General features: G+C 41.9%; 1 protein-coding gene across 3 annotated transcripts in view; it reads right to left on the bottom strand.

The window, feature by feature from the left end:
* The window catches only part of NUP58 (nucleoporin 58), a 35,126-nt gene extending 21,816 nt beyond the window's left edge, over positions 1 to 13,310 (bottom strand). For all 3 annotated transcript variants that reach the window (XM_082602211.1, XM_082602212.1, XM_082602213.1), the window contains exons 1-6: positions 12,990 to 13,310; positions 8,735 to 8,874; positions 4,516 to 4,665; positions 3,767 to 3,904; positions 1,978 to 2,088; positions 257 to 281 (exon numbers count right to left, since the gene is read on the bottom strand). In XM_082602211.1, coding sequence (XP_082458337.1) covers positions 257 to 281; positions 1,978 to 2,088; positions 3,767 to 3,904; positions 4,516 to 4,665; positions 8,735 to 8,874; positions 12,990 to 13,096 — 671 coding nt within the window. In that variant the 5' untranslated portion in view covers positions 13,097 to 13,310. The remainder of the gene's footprint in view (positions 1 to 256; positions 282 to 1,977; positions 2,089 to 3,766; positions 3,905 to 4,515; positions 4,666 to 8,734; positions 8,875 to 12,989) is intronic.
* Between the last annotated feature and the right edge of the window lie 2,904 nt (positions 13,311 to 16,214).

Below are 16,214 nucleotides of genomic sequence, written 5' to 3'. Positions count from 1 at the left end.
TTGTGTTTATTTATATTATTTGGGGAAAAGCCAACTATTTCCTAGAAAGAAATGGTTATAAATTTTCTTAAAGATCTGACCTTCCATAATCTCTCCAGAGCCTATGCTTATTATTTCATTTTTGACAAAAACTTTAAAAGAATTTTTCTTCTAAATACCTATAAGGTTCCATTTACTTCCAACCATACATTGGCCTATAGTTTAATAAGTAAAACTCTTTAATTAAAATATTTTAAAAGTCAAATTGTAAACTTACTCTGGTCTTGTTCCTGTTTTATCACCTAGAAAATTCAAGAAGCTTCGTGTAAAAACAGGTTATTTATCAATGTATTCCAAATACAAATTTTAAGTTAACACAAACTAAGGTATAAATAAAAATTGTTAAGGATTTCTTAGAATGCCTCTTAAACAGCATGTGATGTCACGACTTGTCACAAACTCTAAACACAGCATGTTACAGACATTTTATGTACACATAAACACAGGTATGTAGCTGATTTGCATCTATTTCTTTCAAGGGGAAGAATCTTCCTTTTTCAACTATCTTCCCTGAAAAATCTTCTTGCCTAGGAGTTTAACTCCTGAGAGCTTTAGCTGACACTTTTTAAGGCCCTCTTAACAGGCTGCTCCACCTGAGAAAAAACAATAAGTTGCTAAAACATCTAAGGCTATTTTTTGAATTATGGAGTTATTACAAAGAAAATTAAGTAAGAACAAGAGACAGAACCTTATGTTTAAAATTTTTCATTCAAAGAGAAATAAATCCAAATTTTCTAAGATTAAAAGGATTTTACCAACTTTTAGGATAGTAATTCACTCTTTAAAACAAGTATCTCCTACAATAAAACCCATGTCCAATTTTTTAAATCCCTATATAGACACAGGACACTGAATATTTTACAGCTTCAGGCATCATGCCATTCTAAGCCCTTCCAAATGGTCAGTGCAGTGTGTATGTACGCACTCCAGCTGGACATGCTTTCACCAGAAACAGAACAGGTGTTGGGAAACAAAAAACAAGCAGATCACACACACAGAACCAACAACCACAAAAAAACTGCAAAATGAATTTGGGTTGGAAAAATTTTTTTAAAGAATATTAGGCATGCCAAGAGCACAGCAAGAAGGGCATTTTCATACTGGTTGGTGAGTAAATAAACTGGTAAAACCTTTCTGGAAAGCAATTTCACAATATATGCCAAGACACTCCAAAATGTCCCTCCCTATAAGCCAATGATTCAATTTCTAGGTATCTGCCCTAAGGAAATAACCAAAATATGAACAAAATTTATAATAAAAGCACACAGCATCTTCTGTATGCCTGGCTCTCCTAAGGTTTTACAAACAGCAATCCTCAAACCAACCCCATGAAGCAGGGACTGTTATTTCCCCTACTTTATAAAGCACCAAGATAGCCTGAATAAGGTCACAGAGGCTGTGAACAGCTAAGCCAGGATCTGCAGCCAGCAAACCAGCTACAGAGCCGACACTTAACTACCACACTAGGTTGCCTCTCTCTACAAGGATACCCAATACAGTGATGCTTCCCAGAGCGAAGATCTGGAAACAAACACTAACAGCAGGATGATGGCTGACTGCATGACGACACATCCATTCATAAAACTGACATGAAGCAGCATTAAAATATTTGTAAAGAACTACGGACACTGACGAAAACTTGTGATATATTACACGAGAAAGAACAGGTTACAAAACATGTACATGGTCCCGATTTTTAAAATGCATATTAAAACACGCATTAAGATAGTTACATAAGACATATGCACATACAAATCTGAGTTGTCTACAAAGATAAAATCTTAAATGCACAACACACACAAAATTTGTGAAATATAATGCAAACTTAAAAATAATACCTTTACTATTGAATATTTAACCAACAATCTTCCAGACATAGGAATTTAAGTTCCCTCAACAGGACTGTTAGAATGTGAAATTAAGAATAACATTACTTACTCTTTTTATCCGATGAGCTGCTAAAATCTATACCTCCAAGGCCTTCGTTGCCAGCAGCTGAAGTAGCTGCTGCAGTTCCCAGAGACAGACCTAAAGCATTTTGTCCAAGTCCTACAAGCAAGCCAGATGCCACTCATGAAGTTCCTCAGTCTTTATAATGATTTCCCCACTGACCAAAGCACTCAAATACATTTAAGTTGGATCCCAGATTATTTTCATTCTTGATTTAGACAAATAGTAAGATACAAGTCTAGAGCAGGCTTTGGACAAAGACTGATAATCTTGCTTGGATTCAACGGTATATGTAGTTTGAATGATGTGATTTTATTTATTAAAACGGCCAGAATATATCTGTTCATGGATATTTGTGGATACTTGATTTTATTTGTTGTTTGTAAACCCTCTCTATCAAAGCAGTTTTAGTTTGCATATTTTCAGGTGCATGCATCTTGTCTTCCAATAATGCTTTGGAATTCTATACTTTTAAAATAATCTAGTACTGGATGTGTTAATTAACTTGATGGGGGGGAAACAATGTATACAGTCAAATCTTCATGTTGTACACTTTAAATATCTCACAATTTTATTTGTCAATTATACCTCAACAAAGCTGGGGGAAAATAAATAAAATAATCTAGCATGATTTCACAAGATTTTAGTATAATATAAAGCAAACAGTTCTACTCCTAATGAAATTTAAAGAACTGATAATTAAAGACTTGAAGTTCAAACATCAAAATTTCACGTTCTCAAGTTTTTTTCCATTAAACTTAAAAAAAAAAAGTAGACTTCACTTATTTAAATCCTACTTCACAGACAAAAGGAACTGGAGCTAGACTCTAGTAATCTTAAGTCATCAATGTGTACCTGTGAATCAAGTAGCAAAATTTCAAAGATCCTGCACTGGTAAATCACATAAGTCCATGCATTCTCAAGCTGACACAACTGTGTTCTTTTTAGACAAGATGCTACTTACTTTAAAAACAGGAAACAGTAGGATATACTGGATAAGAGCATGGGATAAATGAAAACTGGATTTAAATCCTGACAATGTGTGAAAAAACAGAGCTGAATAAATGTTATGAATTTTTAAAAAATCAGTGGCACCTTTAGGTTAACATAACCATAAAGTAAGCATTGAATATTGTGTCAAAGAGCCTAAGAAAAATCAGAACAGACCTAAAAACTCAATAACGAGACATAAAAACTACCCTCTAACTCTTGTTTCTATTATTTTTGTGTTTTGCTCCCATGGGAATCTTTGGGAAAGATGTTTAAATATTTATCCTGCAAAGAAATGTACGTTATAGTCATCTAATCATTTGGTTATTAGAAGACACCTACAAAATTCACTATAAAAAATCATTTAATGCTTGTTTTTAATGTCCTGACTTCAAAGCACTCTAACACCCTTTCCTAACATCTATAACAGAAAGCCATTCCCAGAACCCGGCTTATGAGGTCAAGTTGTGCCACAATGAATTTAGAGGCTAAAGGATTCAAGACTATCCAACTGCCATTTATTAAAAAGACAAATTTCTCTAGAATAGTTTACTGACTCCGGAAGCAGGCTCTTTCTTGCCTCCTTACCTAGTCAGTCAATGCTGAGAAAATGCATTTCTAAAATATGGCAATCATGTATGAACTTTATTTTATAATTCAGTTTTTACACTAAAAGGAAAACATAAAGGCTCAAGAGACCACATGATCTGCACAAAAGACCAAAACAAAGACAGAGTAAATTTAAACATGAATATTTACTCTTCTGGGGAGTAAATATCACAGTTACCTGATGCCGCTGTGCTTGCGCTTTGGAAAAGCGGCCCTCCCAAACCCGCCAAGGCTCCCCCTAAAGAGAGGCCTGCCGGTGCGGTGGTGGCTGCGGCTGCCGTCCCACTCAGGCTGCTGAGAGTGAATCCTGTGGACGCTATAAGCAGAGAGCCCGTGAGCCCCCGAGAGCGCGAGCATCACAGAAAACACAAGACACTTTCTTAAAAACTGACGTCACGATAAACTTGGCTCTTGAGAAAAACCACTCACTAAAGCTAACATTATACATACTTAAGAACAGAAAGAAATAATACCTTTAAAGCAAAAACCAGTGACAGGAATAAGGGCTTTGGTTAATACCAGCATGGTATCAGGTAAGTGACTCCAGACAGTAATAGAGTTTTCAACCCAGGCTACCAACTCCACACTCAAAACCGGATGAATCCTAAGCCAAGCAAGGTTTATGCAAACTCTTTACCCTTCCCTGTCACCAAAGTGCACCTTGAAAACAACGTAGACATGTGCCCTCTCACCCGCTCCCCTGCTTTGCTCTGTAAAGAGACCAACTTCCAAGAGGGCCTCTGCTGCTTTAATGCTCAAGGCTAGTCTTCACAAACCAGTAATTCAGTAGGTCAACACTGCTGAATGACTGAAATAAAAATTCTCCCCAACTGAAGTTATCTTTACCAAAGGTGGATACCTACATTCACTGGCCGCGTGAAATAAGAACTCAACCAGAAAATGCCACCCTTCCCCGACACGCCTCACCTGCAGGAGTCGACGTCAGAGCGGACGAGAGCGTGAGACCGCCAGCCGAGGCAGACGTGACGGGCAGCGCAAAGGGTGTGGCGGACGCCGCGGGTTTGCTGAAGCCTAAGCTGAAGCCCGCCGTGGACGCAGAGGTGGTGGTCGGCGGGCCTGTAAAAAAACAGCCCAGCTTACTGTAGCCGCATGTGTATTATACAGGTACCAATCTGGAACCTAGAGGTCTACTTCTCGTAGATGGAACAAAGGTCTATGTACTTACATACGTACGAGAGAGAAAAGCCATTCACCACATCAGGGTGCGCACTAAAGATGAAAATCCCATCTATGTGGTAATACTGAAATTCAATTTCAGCCCTACCTCTAGATACACCTAAAACGGCACTTCCCCCTCCTCTCCTTTATACTCAACAGAAAACAGTCCTTCTTCTCCAAGACTATTTAAAACATCTTCTCTGCTGCTTGAAATCCTCCTCCTCTGCTTCTGTGTCTGTCAGTGCCCTCCAGTCCCTTCTGTCTCCCTCCTTGGTTCACCTCTTTTTATTTTTTTAATTGATTTACTTATTTTTGGCTGCATTGGGTCTTCGTTGCTGTACGCGGGCTTTCTCTAGTTGCAGCGTGCGGGGGCTACTCATCGTTCTGGTGCATGGTCTTCTCATTGCGGTGGCTTCTCTTGTTGTGGAGCATGGGCTCTAGGCGCACTGGCTTCAGTATTTGTGGCACGTGGGCTCAGTAGTTGTGGCGCACGGGCTTAGTTGCTCCGCGGCATGTGGGATCTTCCTGGACCAGGGCTCAATCCCGTGTCCCCTGCATTGGCAGGTGGATTCTTAACCACTGTACCACCAGAGAAGCCCTCGCCTCTTTTTTAAAATTGAAGTATAGCTGATTTACAGTGATTCAGCTGTACAGCAAAGTGATTCAGTTTTATATATACATACACACACACACACATATATGTATTTTTTCAGGTTCTTTTCCATTATAGGTTATTACAAGATGTTGAATCTAGTTCCCTGTGCTATACAGTAGGTCCTCGCTATCTGCTTTACACATACTAGTTGTGTATCTCTGTTCACTTCTTAAATGATACTGCCTATGGCTCCATTCTTGCTCCCTCACTTCCTGAAACATCTCACCCACTTTCAGAATCTCACTATAGGTTCATGGGTCTAAATCTACATCTACCTGAGTCTCCAAAGACTAGCTCTACCTGGATGTCCCTCTGGACCCCTACACATCTCCCTATAAAAAAATTTCTTAAATCCCCCAGGGTCAATTTGGTTGCTCAAGCCAGAAATCATAATCATCCTTGACATCCCCTCGCTCCCCTGTATTCTATCAGTACAAGTCCTGTCAATTCCACTTCAGAGATATCCCTGGATTACAAACATCCTCAAAAACCTTAGTTCAGGCCATCTCTCTCTCAAGAACTATTACAATAACCTCCACGATCAGTCTCCTCCAACCTCTAATCTACTCTTGGAATTATCTCAGTTACTTTAAAAAAGAACAAAATAATACGCTGGTGATTCCCCCGACTTAAGGTTCCCACTAAGTCTATACATTAGTCTTTAAAATAGTCTAAAGGCTTGGTACGCAAAACCCTTTCCTATGTGGTCCTAACCCGCTCCACCAATCTCCTCTTCCTACCATGCCTACCCTCAGAACCCTGAACTCCAAGGGCAAAGTACCTTTCCTATTTCCCTGGATTCTTTAATGACTGGGCCTCCGCACTCTCCACTCCTGCCTGGAACAGTGCTTCCTGCCCCACCAATCAACAACTCTCTCCTCCTCCTCGGCCTTCCTAGTGCCTTTCCTGCATCTCTTAGAGCGTGTATCAGATGACACAAGAACCCATCACCCGGCCTGCCAGCTCCCTTTACCTCACAACAGGCTGAAGGTCTTGCACAGGCACCAGGGGCCCCTGCCCTCATCAGGGTCCTCCACCACATTTGGCTGATACTCCGTGATCAAGGCACTGTGTAGACTCACGGCCACAGCCAAGAAGTAGTAGTTATTCAAAGTTACTAAACGGAGAAATTATGAATGACCTGCATTTTGGCTTCTCCTGAAGGCACTCAGAGAAAAGAAGTCAGAAACTATGCTTCTGGATCGTCCTTGCCACAAGTGGAAGTCCCTGCCAGAGTAACGTGCTTTGAAAACACGCATAGGCTCTAAAATCTCAGGACAGGATCCAACTGCTTGCCCTTGTAACCAGTCCTGTCCGAAACTTTGGTGGCAGACAGACGTGCTTTCTGTTGATAACAGGTAAGCGGCATCTAAGTGAAGAAAGTTCACCAATCTTTAATTTATTTCAATTTTAAGTTTATATTTAATTAAATTAAGTAATTTTAATTGAGGTTCCTCACTGTCCTCTTGTCCATTCACATTATTTCCTGGCATCCAAGTCAAGGCACCCTGGTTACCCACATTCCCTGCAGCATATCACGATAGAGAACCACGATATTTTTGAGCTGGAAGGGAATTCAAAAACTTTTTATTCCAATACCCTCATTTGACAGATAACTAAAAGCTGCCAGATATGACCATCTAAGGCCTCACAATTATTTAGAGGTAAAACTAGCGCTTAATTCCAAGACTTCTGGCCTAAAGTTTGGTTCTTTTTTCACTAAAAGGGCTTAAATGACTGAAAAATATAAATGTGAAATAAATTTTGACAGAAAAAGACAATTCTGTATTAAAAATTTTTTTCTGAACTAAAAAAGGATTACATAATCATCAATTTTTAAAAAATAGTCAAATACTAAACGGTTCTTTGAAAAGTCAGTATCTATGATCTATATTCAGTTCCTTATATGTTTCTTCTATAGCCCAGCTCTGTGAGAGATTAGGAAAGAGTAGAAAAACCACAGATCTGGGATCTTCCCTCAAAAATTCTTACTCGGAGTTAATCCTGTAGTTACAGCTGTTGCTATTCCCGGGGACAAAAAGAGAAATAAACTTCAATCATCAGTGGCAGATGGCATTCTTTTCGCCTTTAACAGGGCGAGACTTGGAATCACCCTCAGGGAGGGATAACACCGCTGGTAAGACTAACGGGTATCACAGTATCTTCCACCACAACCACTGCCTAACACAGCGTTCCTTCTGTAGCACTGGTTCTCGTATCACAGGCTGTGTATAAGTTGATCAATTAGGGATTAGGAGTTGTAAAATGCAGGGCTTCCCTGGTGGCGCAGTGGTTACGAGTCCGCCTGCCGATGCAGGGGACACGGGTTCCTGCCCCGGTCCGGGAAGATCCCAGATGCCACGGAGCGGCTGGGCCCGTGAGCCATGGCCGCTGAGCCTGCACGTCCGGAGCCTGTGCTCCGCGACGGGAGAGGCCACAGTAGTGAGAGGCCCGCGTACCACACACACACAAAAAAGTTGTAAAATGCAAACAACTATTGCCTATAACAAAACCCGGCAAGGAGGGAAAAAAAACTAGTCCAACCAAAACACCGGCACTGTCTCAAGAGGCACGTTGGCTGGTCTCACGTTTACGCCTGCAGTTCTTCCACGGTCTCTGTGTAGCTGTGGAAAGTGCTGCAGTCAAGGCTGGCAGCTCAATGCAAAAGGTGGTAACACAGACCAAGAGACTCTGAGGGCAAAGAATAAAGGTAAATAAGGAAGTAAACAAAACGGTGGATCCAGTGAAGCATATTCTTGGCTTATAATAACAAAATATCTGTATTTTTTTAAAAAAACTTTTTATTATTGAAATGTCCACCAGAAACCTTTACCTCCTGCCCTTTTCCCAGTGCAACAACTGTTTTAATAATTTTAAAAATCTGAAACATCTCTTAGGAATGTAAATTATAATGTTATAGCAAAATAGGAAGCTGACTGTCCCATATGCTAAATTAATTAATGTCCAAACTGTAAACTTGACTCAATCTTCACCAAGATAAAACACTGCATTATATAACCTAACATAAACTTGAATTACTTTAATTCATTACTTTTAAATAGATCTATTTCCTTTAATTCTTAAATGCATGTGTGTGTTGTCCTTCCTTACACTGAAGTAAGTCACAGCTAATGGCTGGCCCTATCTCTGACCCTTGATCCCACATCCCTGTCTGCCTTTTCATCTCAGTATTTACCATTTTTTAGGTCTACCACCAGTGACGATCCCTGTAAAGGGAGGAGACACCGGACAGAACCTGCAAAGAATGAAGACCCCAAACCCACTCCCCGAGAATCTGACAACCCTTCTTACCTGAGCTCGTTCCTCCCAGAGTGAACCCAGTGGCAGGTTTAGATCCAAAGAGCCCGGTTCCGAAACCACCAGAAGGAGATGTTGTCACTGGAGTTGCCGTGCTCCCGAGACTCCCAAAACTGAGCCCCACAGAAGGATTGCTTGTTCATAGAAAACACAAAACAAAGTCTACTAGGACCAATACTTATTTAAGGGAAACGCAAGTTAGCTCTTCGAGGTTAACTATTTCTCCATTTAAGCATCTCACACATCTCCACAGGATACAAAAGTAATCACAACTCACCTTCAACCAACCACGTTCAAATATTTTTCTGTTCTCTATCAAAATAAATCCACATACAAAATTATTCTTAAAAAATGCAACATCAGTCTTCAAGAAAAGCAGAATCTATAGCAATTAGGATTTCAGATGCCAAGGAATCATAAACAAGATCACATATATTCTGCTTTCACCAGTTTTTGTTTGAAAGCTAGCGTATTTTAAAACAGCCATAGGAAATCCTACAAATATGGATCATCTTCCTACTGAACTATGTATGTACAATTCACACTGCTAAGCTCATTTGTTCTTCCCCAACTGCTAACATAAAGACATGCCCAGAAATAGGAAAGTTACTCGAAGCTGTCCCCGCCACCTCTCTGTTGCTGTATCGCCAGCCCTGGGGGTGGGGATGAGGGACAAGAATAGACATACCCTGGCACGAGGAAGCTGCAAAGCAAAGCTACCCTCTGCAAAGACTGTGTAAGATCAGCAGAAACCCTCTTCAGAGGTTCTGAAAGCTTAAAAAAGAGCAGCTGATGATAACAAGTGATGTGAACCAAGTTTACAGCTTTTCAACTGTTCTTAGCAAGCTGCAGAGGCTCAAATTTGCTATCTATAAATGGTAGAACAAATTACGAAAACAAGCCAAAAAATCTTGACAATTTGACACTTCAAAAATTATGTCGGAGAGTTAAGAGAGATTACAACACGTGTAACATAATGGGAAATCCCGTTCATGCTGTATGTGTATCTTTATTACTTCTCTCCCTGGCCTTCCACACAGACATAAACACCATGGCAGAACCGCATGTCAGTTTTTTAAAACAGCTGCAAAGCCTGCGGCATTTCAACGGAAGAGGCAGGCAGTAGTGCTCTGGCCAGGCTCCGGTACCAGCTCTCCAACGTGCTGGTACTTGTGCGGCATAACGTTTCTGGGCCTCTATGTCCTCATCAGCAAAACGGGAATAACAGTACCCACCTAAGACTTTTTGTAAAGATTTAGAGATTGTGAAGGGCAAATGAACTTCACTCAATAAACGCTGTTGCTACTGTTATCATAAGGAGCACTTATAAATTCAACTAAACATATCATGTACAAGGTTCTATGCCAGTTCATCACGGTGAGGGGAACGGAGAAGGAGGAGTTTTTAAGGAAAGAGAACTTGAAACCAGTCATCAACACTGAGCAGGAAAAAGGAGAGGTTGCACCCTAACTGTGTCTCTCCCTATGAGCACGTGTGTACGTGCCCCTCTGTGTATATAAGCACAGGGGGCTGGCAGGGCAGGGCTGCAAGGTCTAACCCAGAATTAAAGCACAACTGAACCAAAACGTATTTTTAAGAAACATTTTGCTGGCAAATTATGAAGAATCAAATTAAGGAAATGTTTATTATGCTACCCTTCCTCCCAAACAAGTCAGTAATCCCATGTTTTTACTGCTCTTCCATAAATACACAAAAGATATACAGTGAAAGTATGTATTTTTAAGACAAAGTATTTAAAATTTCTTGACAATTTAAGACAATGAAGTGTTTCACAAGTTCATAAAGTTGAAAACATTACCAGAGAAAATATATCAAAGTAAAATCTTACCTTACTAGAGAAGCAAAGGAGAAATTTCTGTGGCAGAAATACTCACTTAAAGAAAAACAAAAAGCTACCTCAGACCTAACCAATTATTGCCTCAACCAATATTATCTGCCAGTTCCTCAACAAGGACATGATGTTGAAAAGCCAGCAGACCCTGCCACGTGAGGAATGGAATCTTGCCTTACCGTGGACTTGGGAGCTAACCTAACCTAGGTGCATTTACCAAAAGAATGTTAGGCCTCCAAACCAGTACTCCAATGGGCAGGTGTCAGACCGTCTCTCCTTTTATTAATTTCCCAAGCCTTTCTACAGCATGTATAAATTTTTCTAGTTTATTGCTAATAATTCATTTACTCAATCATTCAACAAGTATTTATAAAAGCCCTGCTAGGCACTGTCACAGGGACTCGGAGTGGCAGATGAGACTCAGGCCCTGCCCTCAGGAAGTTTCCAACCAGAGAAAGAGATTTATCAATCATTCATGCATTCAACAAATACATATTGAGCTCCACTGTGTCTCCTGGAAAACAAGCATGAAAAGATCTCCACCATCATGGAGCGTAAACAAGTCAACAAAAAATGTAAGGAACTGATCCAACTGTGGTAAGTGCTATGGTACAGGGTAAGGGATGGAAACCTCTCCGCGCTGACAGGTCAGAAAAGGCTTCCCTCCGATGTAAGCACGTGAGTCCCACAAGCAGGCATCAGCTCAGCACAAGAGGTTGTAGTGCAATTCCAGGCAGAGGGAACTCCCCTAAAGTGGGAAGGGGTTTGGCCTTCACCTGAGGAACTGAGAAAAAGCCCAAGTTGTGTTTTTCAAACTAAGATCAGGACCCATGAGAGGAGCAAAAAATCACTTTAATAGCTCACAACCAGCATTTTAAAAAAAGGAAACGGAACAGAATAGAAAATATCAGGCCAAAAAAAAAAAAGAAAATATCAAAGTGCATAGAAAATATCAAAGAGTAAGGGTAGTATCTTTCACTGAAACTGTTTCAGTTACTTATTTGTATGCCTGTAGATGTTATTATTTTCTTTTTTTACAGTTGGGTCTGGATCACTGAATTGGAGCAAACAGAAATGAGAAGATGGGCTCAGGATGTCTGAAGAGGTTCCAGACTGGGCCTTGCAGACCATGGTAAGGTTTATTTTTACTTCATTCCAAGGATAGTGGAAAATCACTGAAGGGAGGCAATGGGAATTTTTTTTTTTTAATCTGGCTACAACGTTGTAAAAAAAAAAAAAAAGAAGAAGTTGATGTAAAAGCAGTTGAGACAGCAACTGGGATTCCAGGGAACTAATCAAAGTAGGAGGTGATGGGAGCAGTTTTCATCTAACAGGAGAAGGTTACTGGTTGAGAAGCTGGCAGGAGTCATTAAGTATTACGATCTTTCATGTAAGCTTCAGGAGAGCAGGATTTATTTATCTTACCACCTAAAGGGGAGCCTACTACTTAGGAATGCGTTCAACAAATATTTGTTCCACGAATGACAAGAGCCTGCAACAGGGTGGTGGCCCTGGAAATGAAGCAAATGGCAAGTAAAGCATTAAAATGATCAGGCCTTACTGATTAAGCGCACAGACTGACGGCACAGGAGCTATGAAGGAGAACTCCAGATTTCTGACGTCACTGTGTCGTCTTTGCCCACCCTACCCCCTCCCATACAGACAAAACGGAAGGGTTTTTTGCCTTGATCTACCAGCTTTGGGAGCTATCTTGTAACTCATTCTAGGCACACTATTTGATTTAATGATCTCCATTTTTATCTTCAGAAGTTTGAGCTCTAAAGAGCAAACCTCGCATCATTGAAATGATCTTTTAATTGCCTCTTCCTGGACGTCTGCTGGCCAAATTGTTATCACCTGAAGAGGTGAGGTAGGAGGCTGCACAAAGACGATGACTATGGCGCCTACATTTCACAATTCAAGTAAAAGACGATGAGAGTCACCACAATATCCTCACCTGTGATACACTAATTTGCACATACTGTTCAAAACTACCACCAAAAAATGCTGTAACAAGTATTTTGAAACAAAAAAAACCAAGAGAACAGATAGGGCCCCAGAGGCACAAAAGGTTTGAAAGCGCGTTTAAAATAACCACGAAATCATTAATGTCCCAAAACATATATCCTGCAATGGCGTCTCAATTATCGGGGAGAAACTTGTCATTGTCCCCCTTACAATTTCCTATTAAGTCTCTTTTTCTAAAAAGAGCTTAGATCCGACAACCTTAGCTCCATTCATCCCTCCGACATTCACCGGGCGCCGGGATGAGCCCAGAGAAGCGGCGAAACCGCGGCCGGGCCTCCGCGTGGAAGCCGGCGCCCCCTACCCCGGCCGCCCGCGACCCCCAGGCCACCCGCCCCCAGCCCCACCGGGAAGGAGGCCGCTCGCGGTTACCTAGACGCCGCGGTCCCGAAGGAGAAACCGCCGCCCGTGCCGCTCCCGCTGGCGGCCACGGTGGAGGAGCCCAGCGTGCTGCTCCCGAAGGAGAACCCCCCGGACATGGCTGCGGGCTTGGCGCAGTCGGCAAGCTAATGGCTCGGCTCGCCGCTCCCGCCTCAAGGCCCAAGCGGGCCGGGCAGCATCGCTCCCACCCAGCCGCGACCCTGCGCGAACGCGGAGCCCAGCGGACGCGAAGACCGGCCCGACGGTGTGGAGATGGCGCAGCGCGCGTATACTGCGGCCGCCCGCACGAACCTCCAGGACCGCGACAGCCACGCAGGGGCCGCTGGGAGTGGGCGGAAGGGGAGGGAAGGAAGGGGAGGGGAGGAAGGGGAGGGGAGGAAGGGGAGGGGAGGAGGGGGAGGGGAGGGAGAAGGGGAGGGGAGGAGGGGGAGGGGAGGGAGAAGGGGAGGGGAGGAGGGGGAGGGGAGGAGGGGGAGGGGAGGAGGGGAAGAGGAGGGGGAAGGGGAGGGGGAAGGGGAGGGGGCGGTGCCTGGAGATCCTGATGGGACCGTGTCTCTCTCGGTTCTTCCTGTTTTGGCGTCTGTGCTGACGTAACTTTTGCATTATGGCTGTTTAATCTCAGTTATTGCTTATATCCTTGCCTCGTGAGCAACCCTTAAACATAAGGGAAATGGGGCTTTAAAGAGGAGATTCCCTCTGACGGGAGGATGAGGAAAGGCTTGCGGGCGGTGGTGAGTTCGAGGTGCTGCCTTCATAATGCGGATCCTTATTTTCCCATCAGGGGTTGTTACATTACTCTTGCAGAGGGTTTTCCTACCTGCGATTTCTTCCAATAAAATACATCTTATAAGCAACCACCGTATTTGCTTTCCTAAAACAATTCCCACCAGGACACTGCTTGATCAGAAACCGTGGGACTTCCCGTGTGGCGCTCAGAGTCTTACACATCACGGATCGTTCTTCACGGATCTTTCTAACCTGACGTCTCACAGCTCCCCTTAATGCAGCACTTTCTCCTGCACTGAGCTTGGGCATTGCCACCTGCTATGGACTGAAGTGTTTCCCTCCAAAATCCACATGTTGAAACCCTAACCCCCAATGCCATGGTATTTGGAGATGGAGCCTTTGGGAGGTAGTAAGGTTTAGATGAGGTCATGAGGGTGGGACCCTCATGATAGGATTAGTTCCCTAACAGTAAGAGACACCAGAGAACTCACTTTCTCTGCCTCTGAAGACACATCCAAAAGGCAGCCTTCTGTAAGCCAGGAAGAGAGCCCATGAATACCTTGATCTTGAACTTAGCTTCCTGAACTGTGAGAAATGAATTTCTGTTGTTTAAGCACCCAGTCTGTGGTATTTTATTATTGCAGCTTGAGCAGCCTAATACACCATCTCTGTGTATAATTTAAAAATTAACTGCATTTCAAATATTATGGCAGTCACTGTGGGAATGATAAAAAAGAAAAGGGACGTATTTGAACTATTGTATAAAGAAAAAGTTCATAGTGATTAAACAGGAAGAGAAAAAATATTGTGGGTTTTTTGAGCTTCAGTGGTCTAGAGAATGCTATTATCAGTGATGAGTATAGGATGGTCATTAAGAGAGCTGGGGATATAAAATCAAAGGGTACTTTTGACTTGGAAACAAAAAAAGATAGATCCAGATGATTTTTGTAAAAAGGTAGAAAGTGGCAACCTATGTGTTAATTCCATTGCATATTCTTTCCAAAACTTTTGAAGAATACCAACATAAAATTAGTAAGAGCAAAATTCCTGGCACTTAAATGCATATATGTTAATTACCAACACATGTAAGATTAGCTGAATGGAAAGAGCATGTAAATATGTAGTAGGGATTAATATAAGACGTTCATAATAGGTGAAACTGGGTGTGGGGTATATAGGAACTCTCTTTGTAATAACTCTGTAAATCGAAAACAGTTCTAAAAATAAGTTTATAAAAGAAAATAGTAAGAAAATCACTCAGAGAAGAGAATTTGGAGGGGAGCCACTCAAATTGACAACCTATTTTTTAAACTTTATTTTTAAAAAATTTTAGTACCGCATTTCTGTCTTGTATCTGTCAGAGTAGTTTAAGTTATTGCTGTAGAAACCCCAAAATCCCACACAGAGGCGCACTGCAGAAATGGAAACTGAAATATTTGATAAACAGTATTACAATCTACCACATGCCTCTAGAGGCACCAAATGTAAGACTGGACCTCAAAGAGGCTTTGTAATCTTATATGCCTTCTTCTGTTTGTCCTATTAGCAAAAAGAAAAGAAATTCTCACCCGTATGCTCTACAGAAATAAAATTCCAAAGAAAGCAGTTTCTGTAAGCCCAATTGTTTGTTTATTGAATTGAAAACTTCACAGTAAGGTGGCAATAACATAAGCTTCATGCCTGTGTAAGATAAAACCCCTTCCAGCCAGGCAAAACCATGGAGCACTGGAATTTGGCTTTACCTTCCTTTCCTGACAAGAGTAACTTCCTATTCCAAAGCATGTTTCCAAATACTCTTACTGGGCATTATGGGACCTGAACCCATGTATCAGTTCTATGTGAATTGCTTCTTTCTGAGAATGAAGCTAGTGATTTGAATTCTAAATTCGACAGCAAGCCATTTTGCTTCCCCTTGTTTTTTTTTTTTTGTTGTTGTTGTTTTTGCGGTATGCGGGCCTCTCACTGCTGTGGCCTCTCCCGTTGTGGAGCACAGGCTCCGGACGCACAGGCTCAGCAGCCATGGCTCACGGGCCCAGCCGCTCCGCGGCATGTGGGATCCTCCCGGACCGGGGCACGAACCCAGGTCCCCTGCATCGGCAGGCGGACTCTCAACCACTGCGCCACCAGGGAAGCCCCACCTTGTTTTTTATATTGTGAAAATTCTGTTAAGATACCCCGTCTTTTGCTGATTTGCTAGCTGTATGATGACATTCTTAATGTTATAATCAAGCTGAATTATCTGAAAGGCAATAGTACTGTAAAAAATTCTAATTTGGATTTGCATTAAAATATCTAAATAGGCTTGTTTTAGTGGTGTGTTGAGATCAGGATAACCCTTTGAGAAGTTAAGAGGGTCTAACACAGAGAGGAAGTGAAATTCTCAAGCCTATTTAAAGGGATCTGTAATAAGTACGGTTTGATCCTCTGAAATATCCAAGTTAGAAGTTATCTTTTAGAGACTATCTATAACCAGTGTCTCTCTATCTTGAA

This window comes from Mesoplodon mirus, assembly GCF_964341445.2.
Source record: "Mesoplodon mirus genome assembly, chromosome: 17".
NCBI classification, from domain to species: Eukaryota; Metazoa; Chordata; class Mammalia; order Artiodactyla; family Ziphiidae; genus Mesoplodon; species Mesoplodon mirus.
This window is presented reverse-complemented; position numbering and strand designations above follow the sequence as displayed.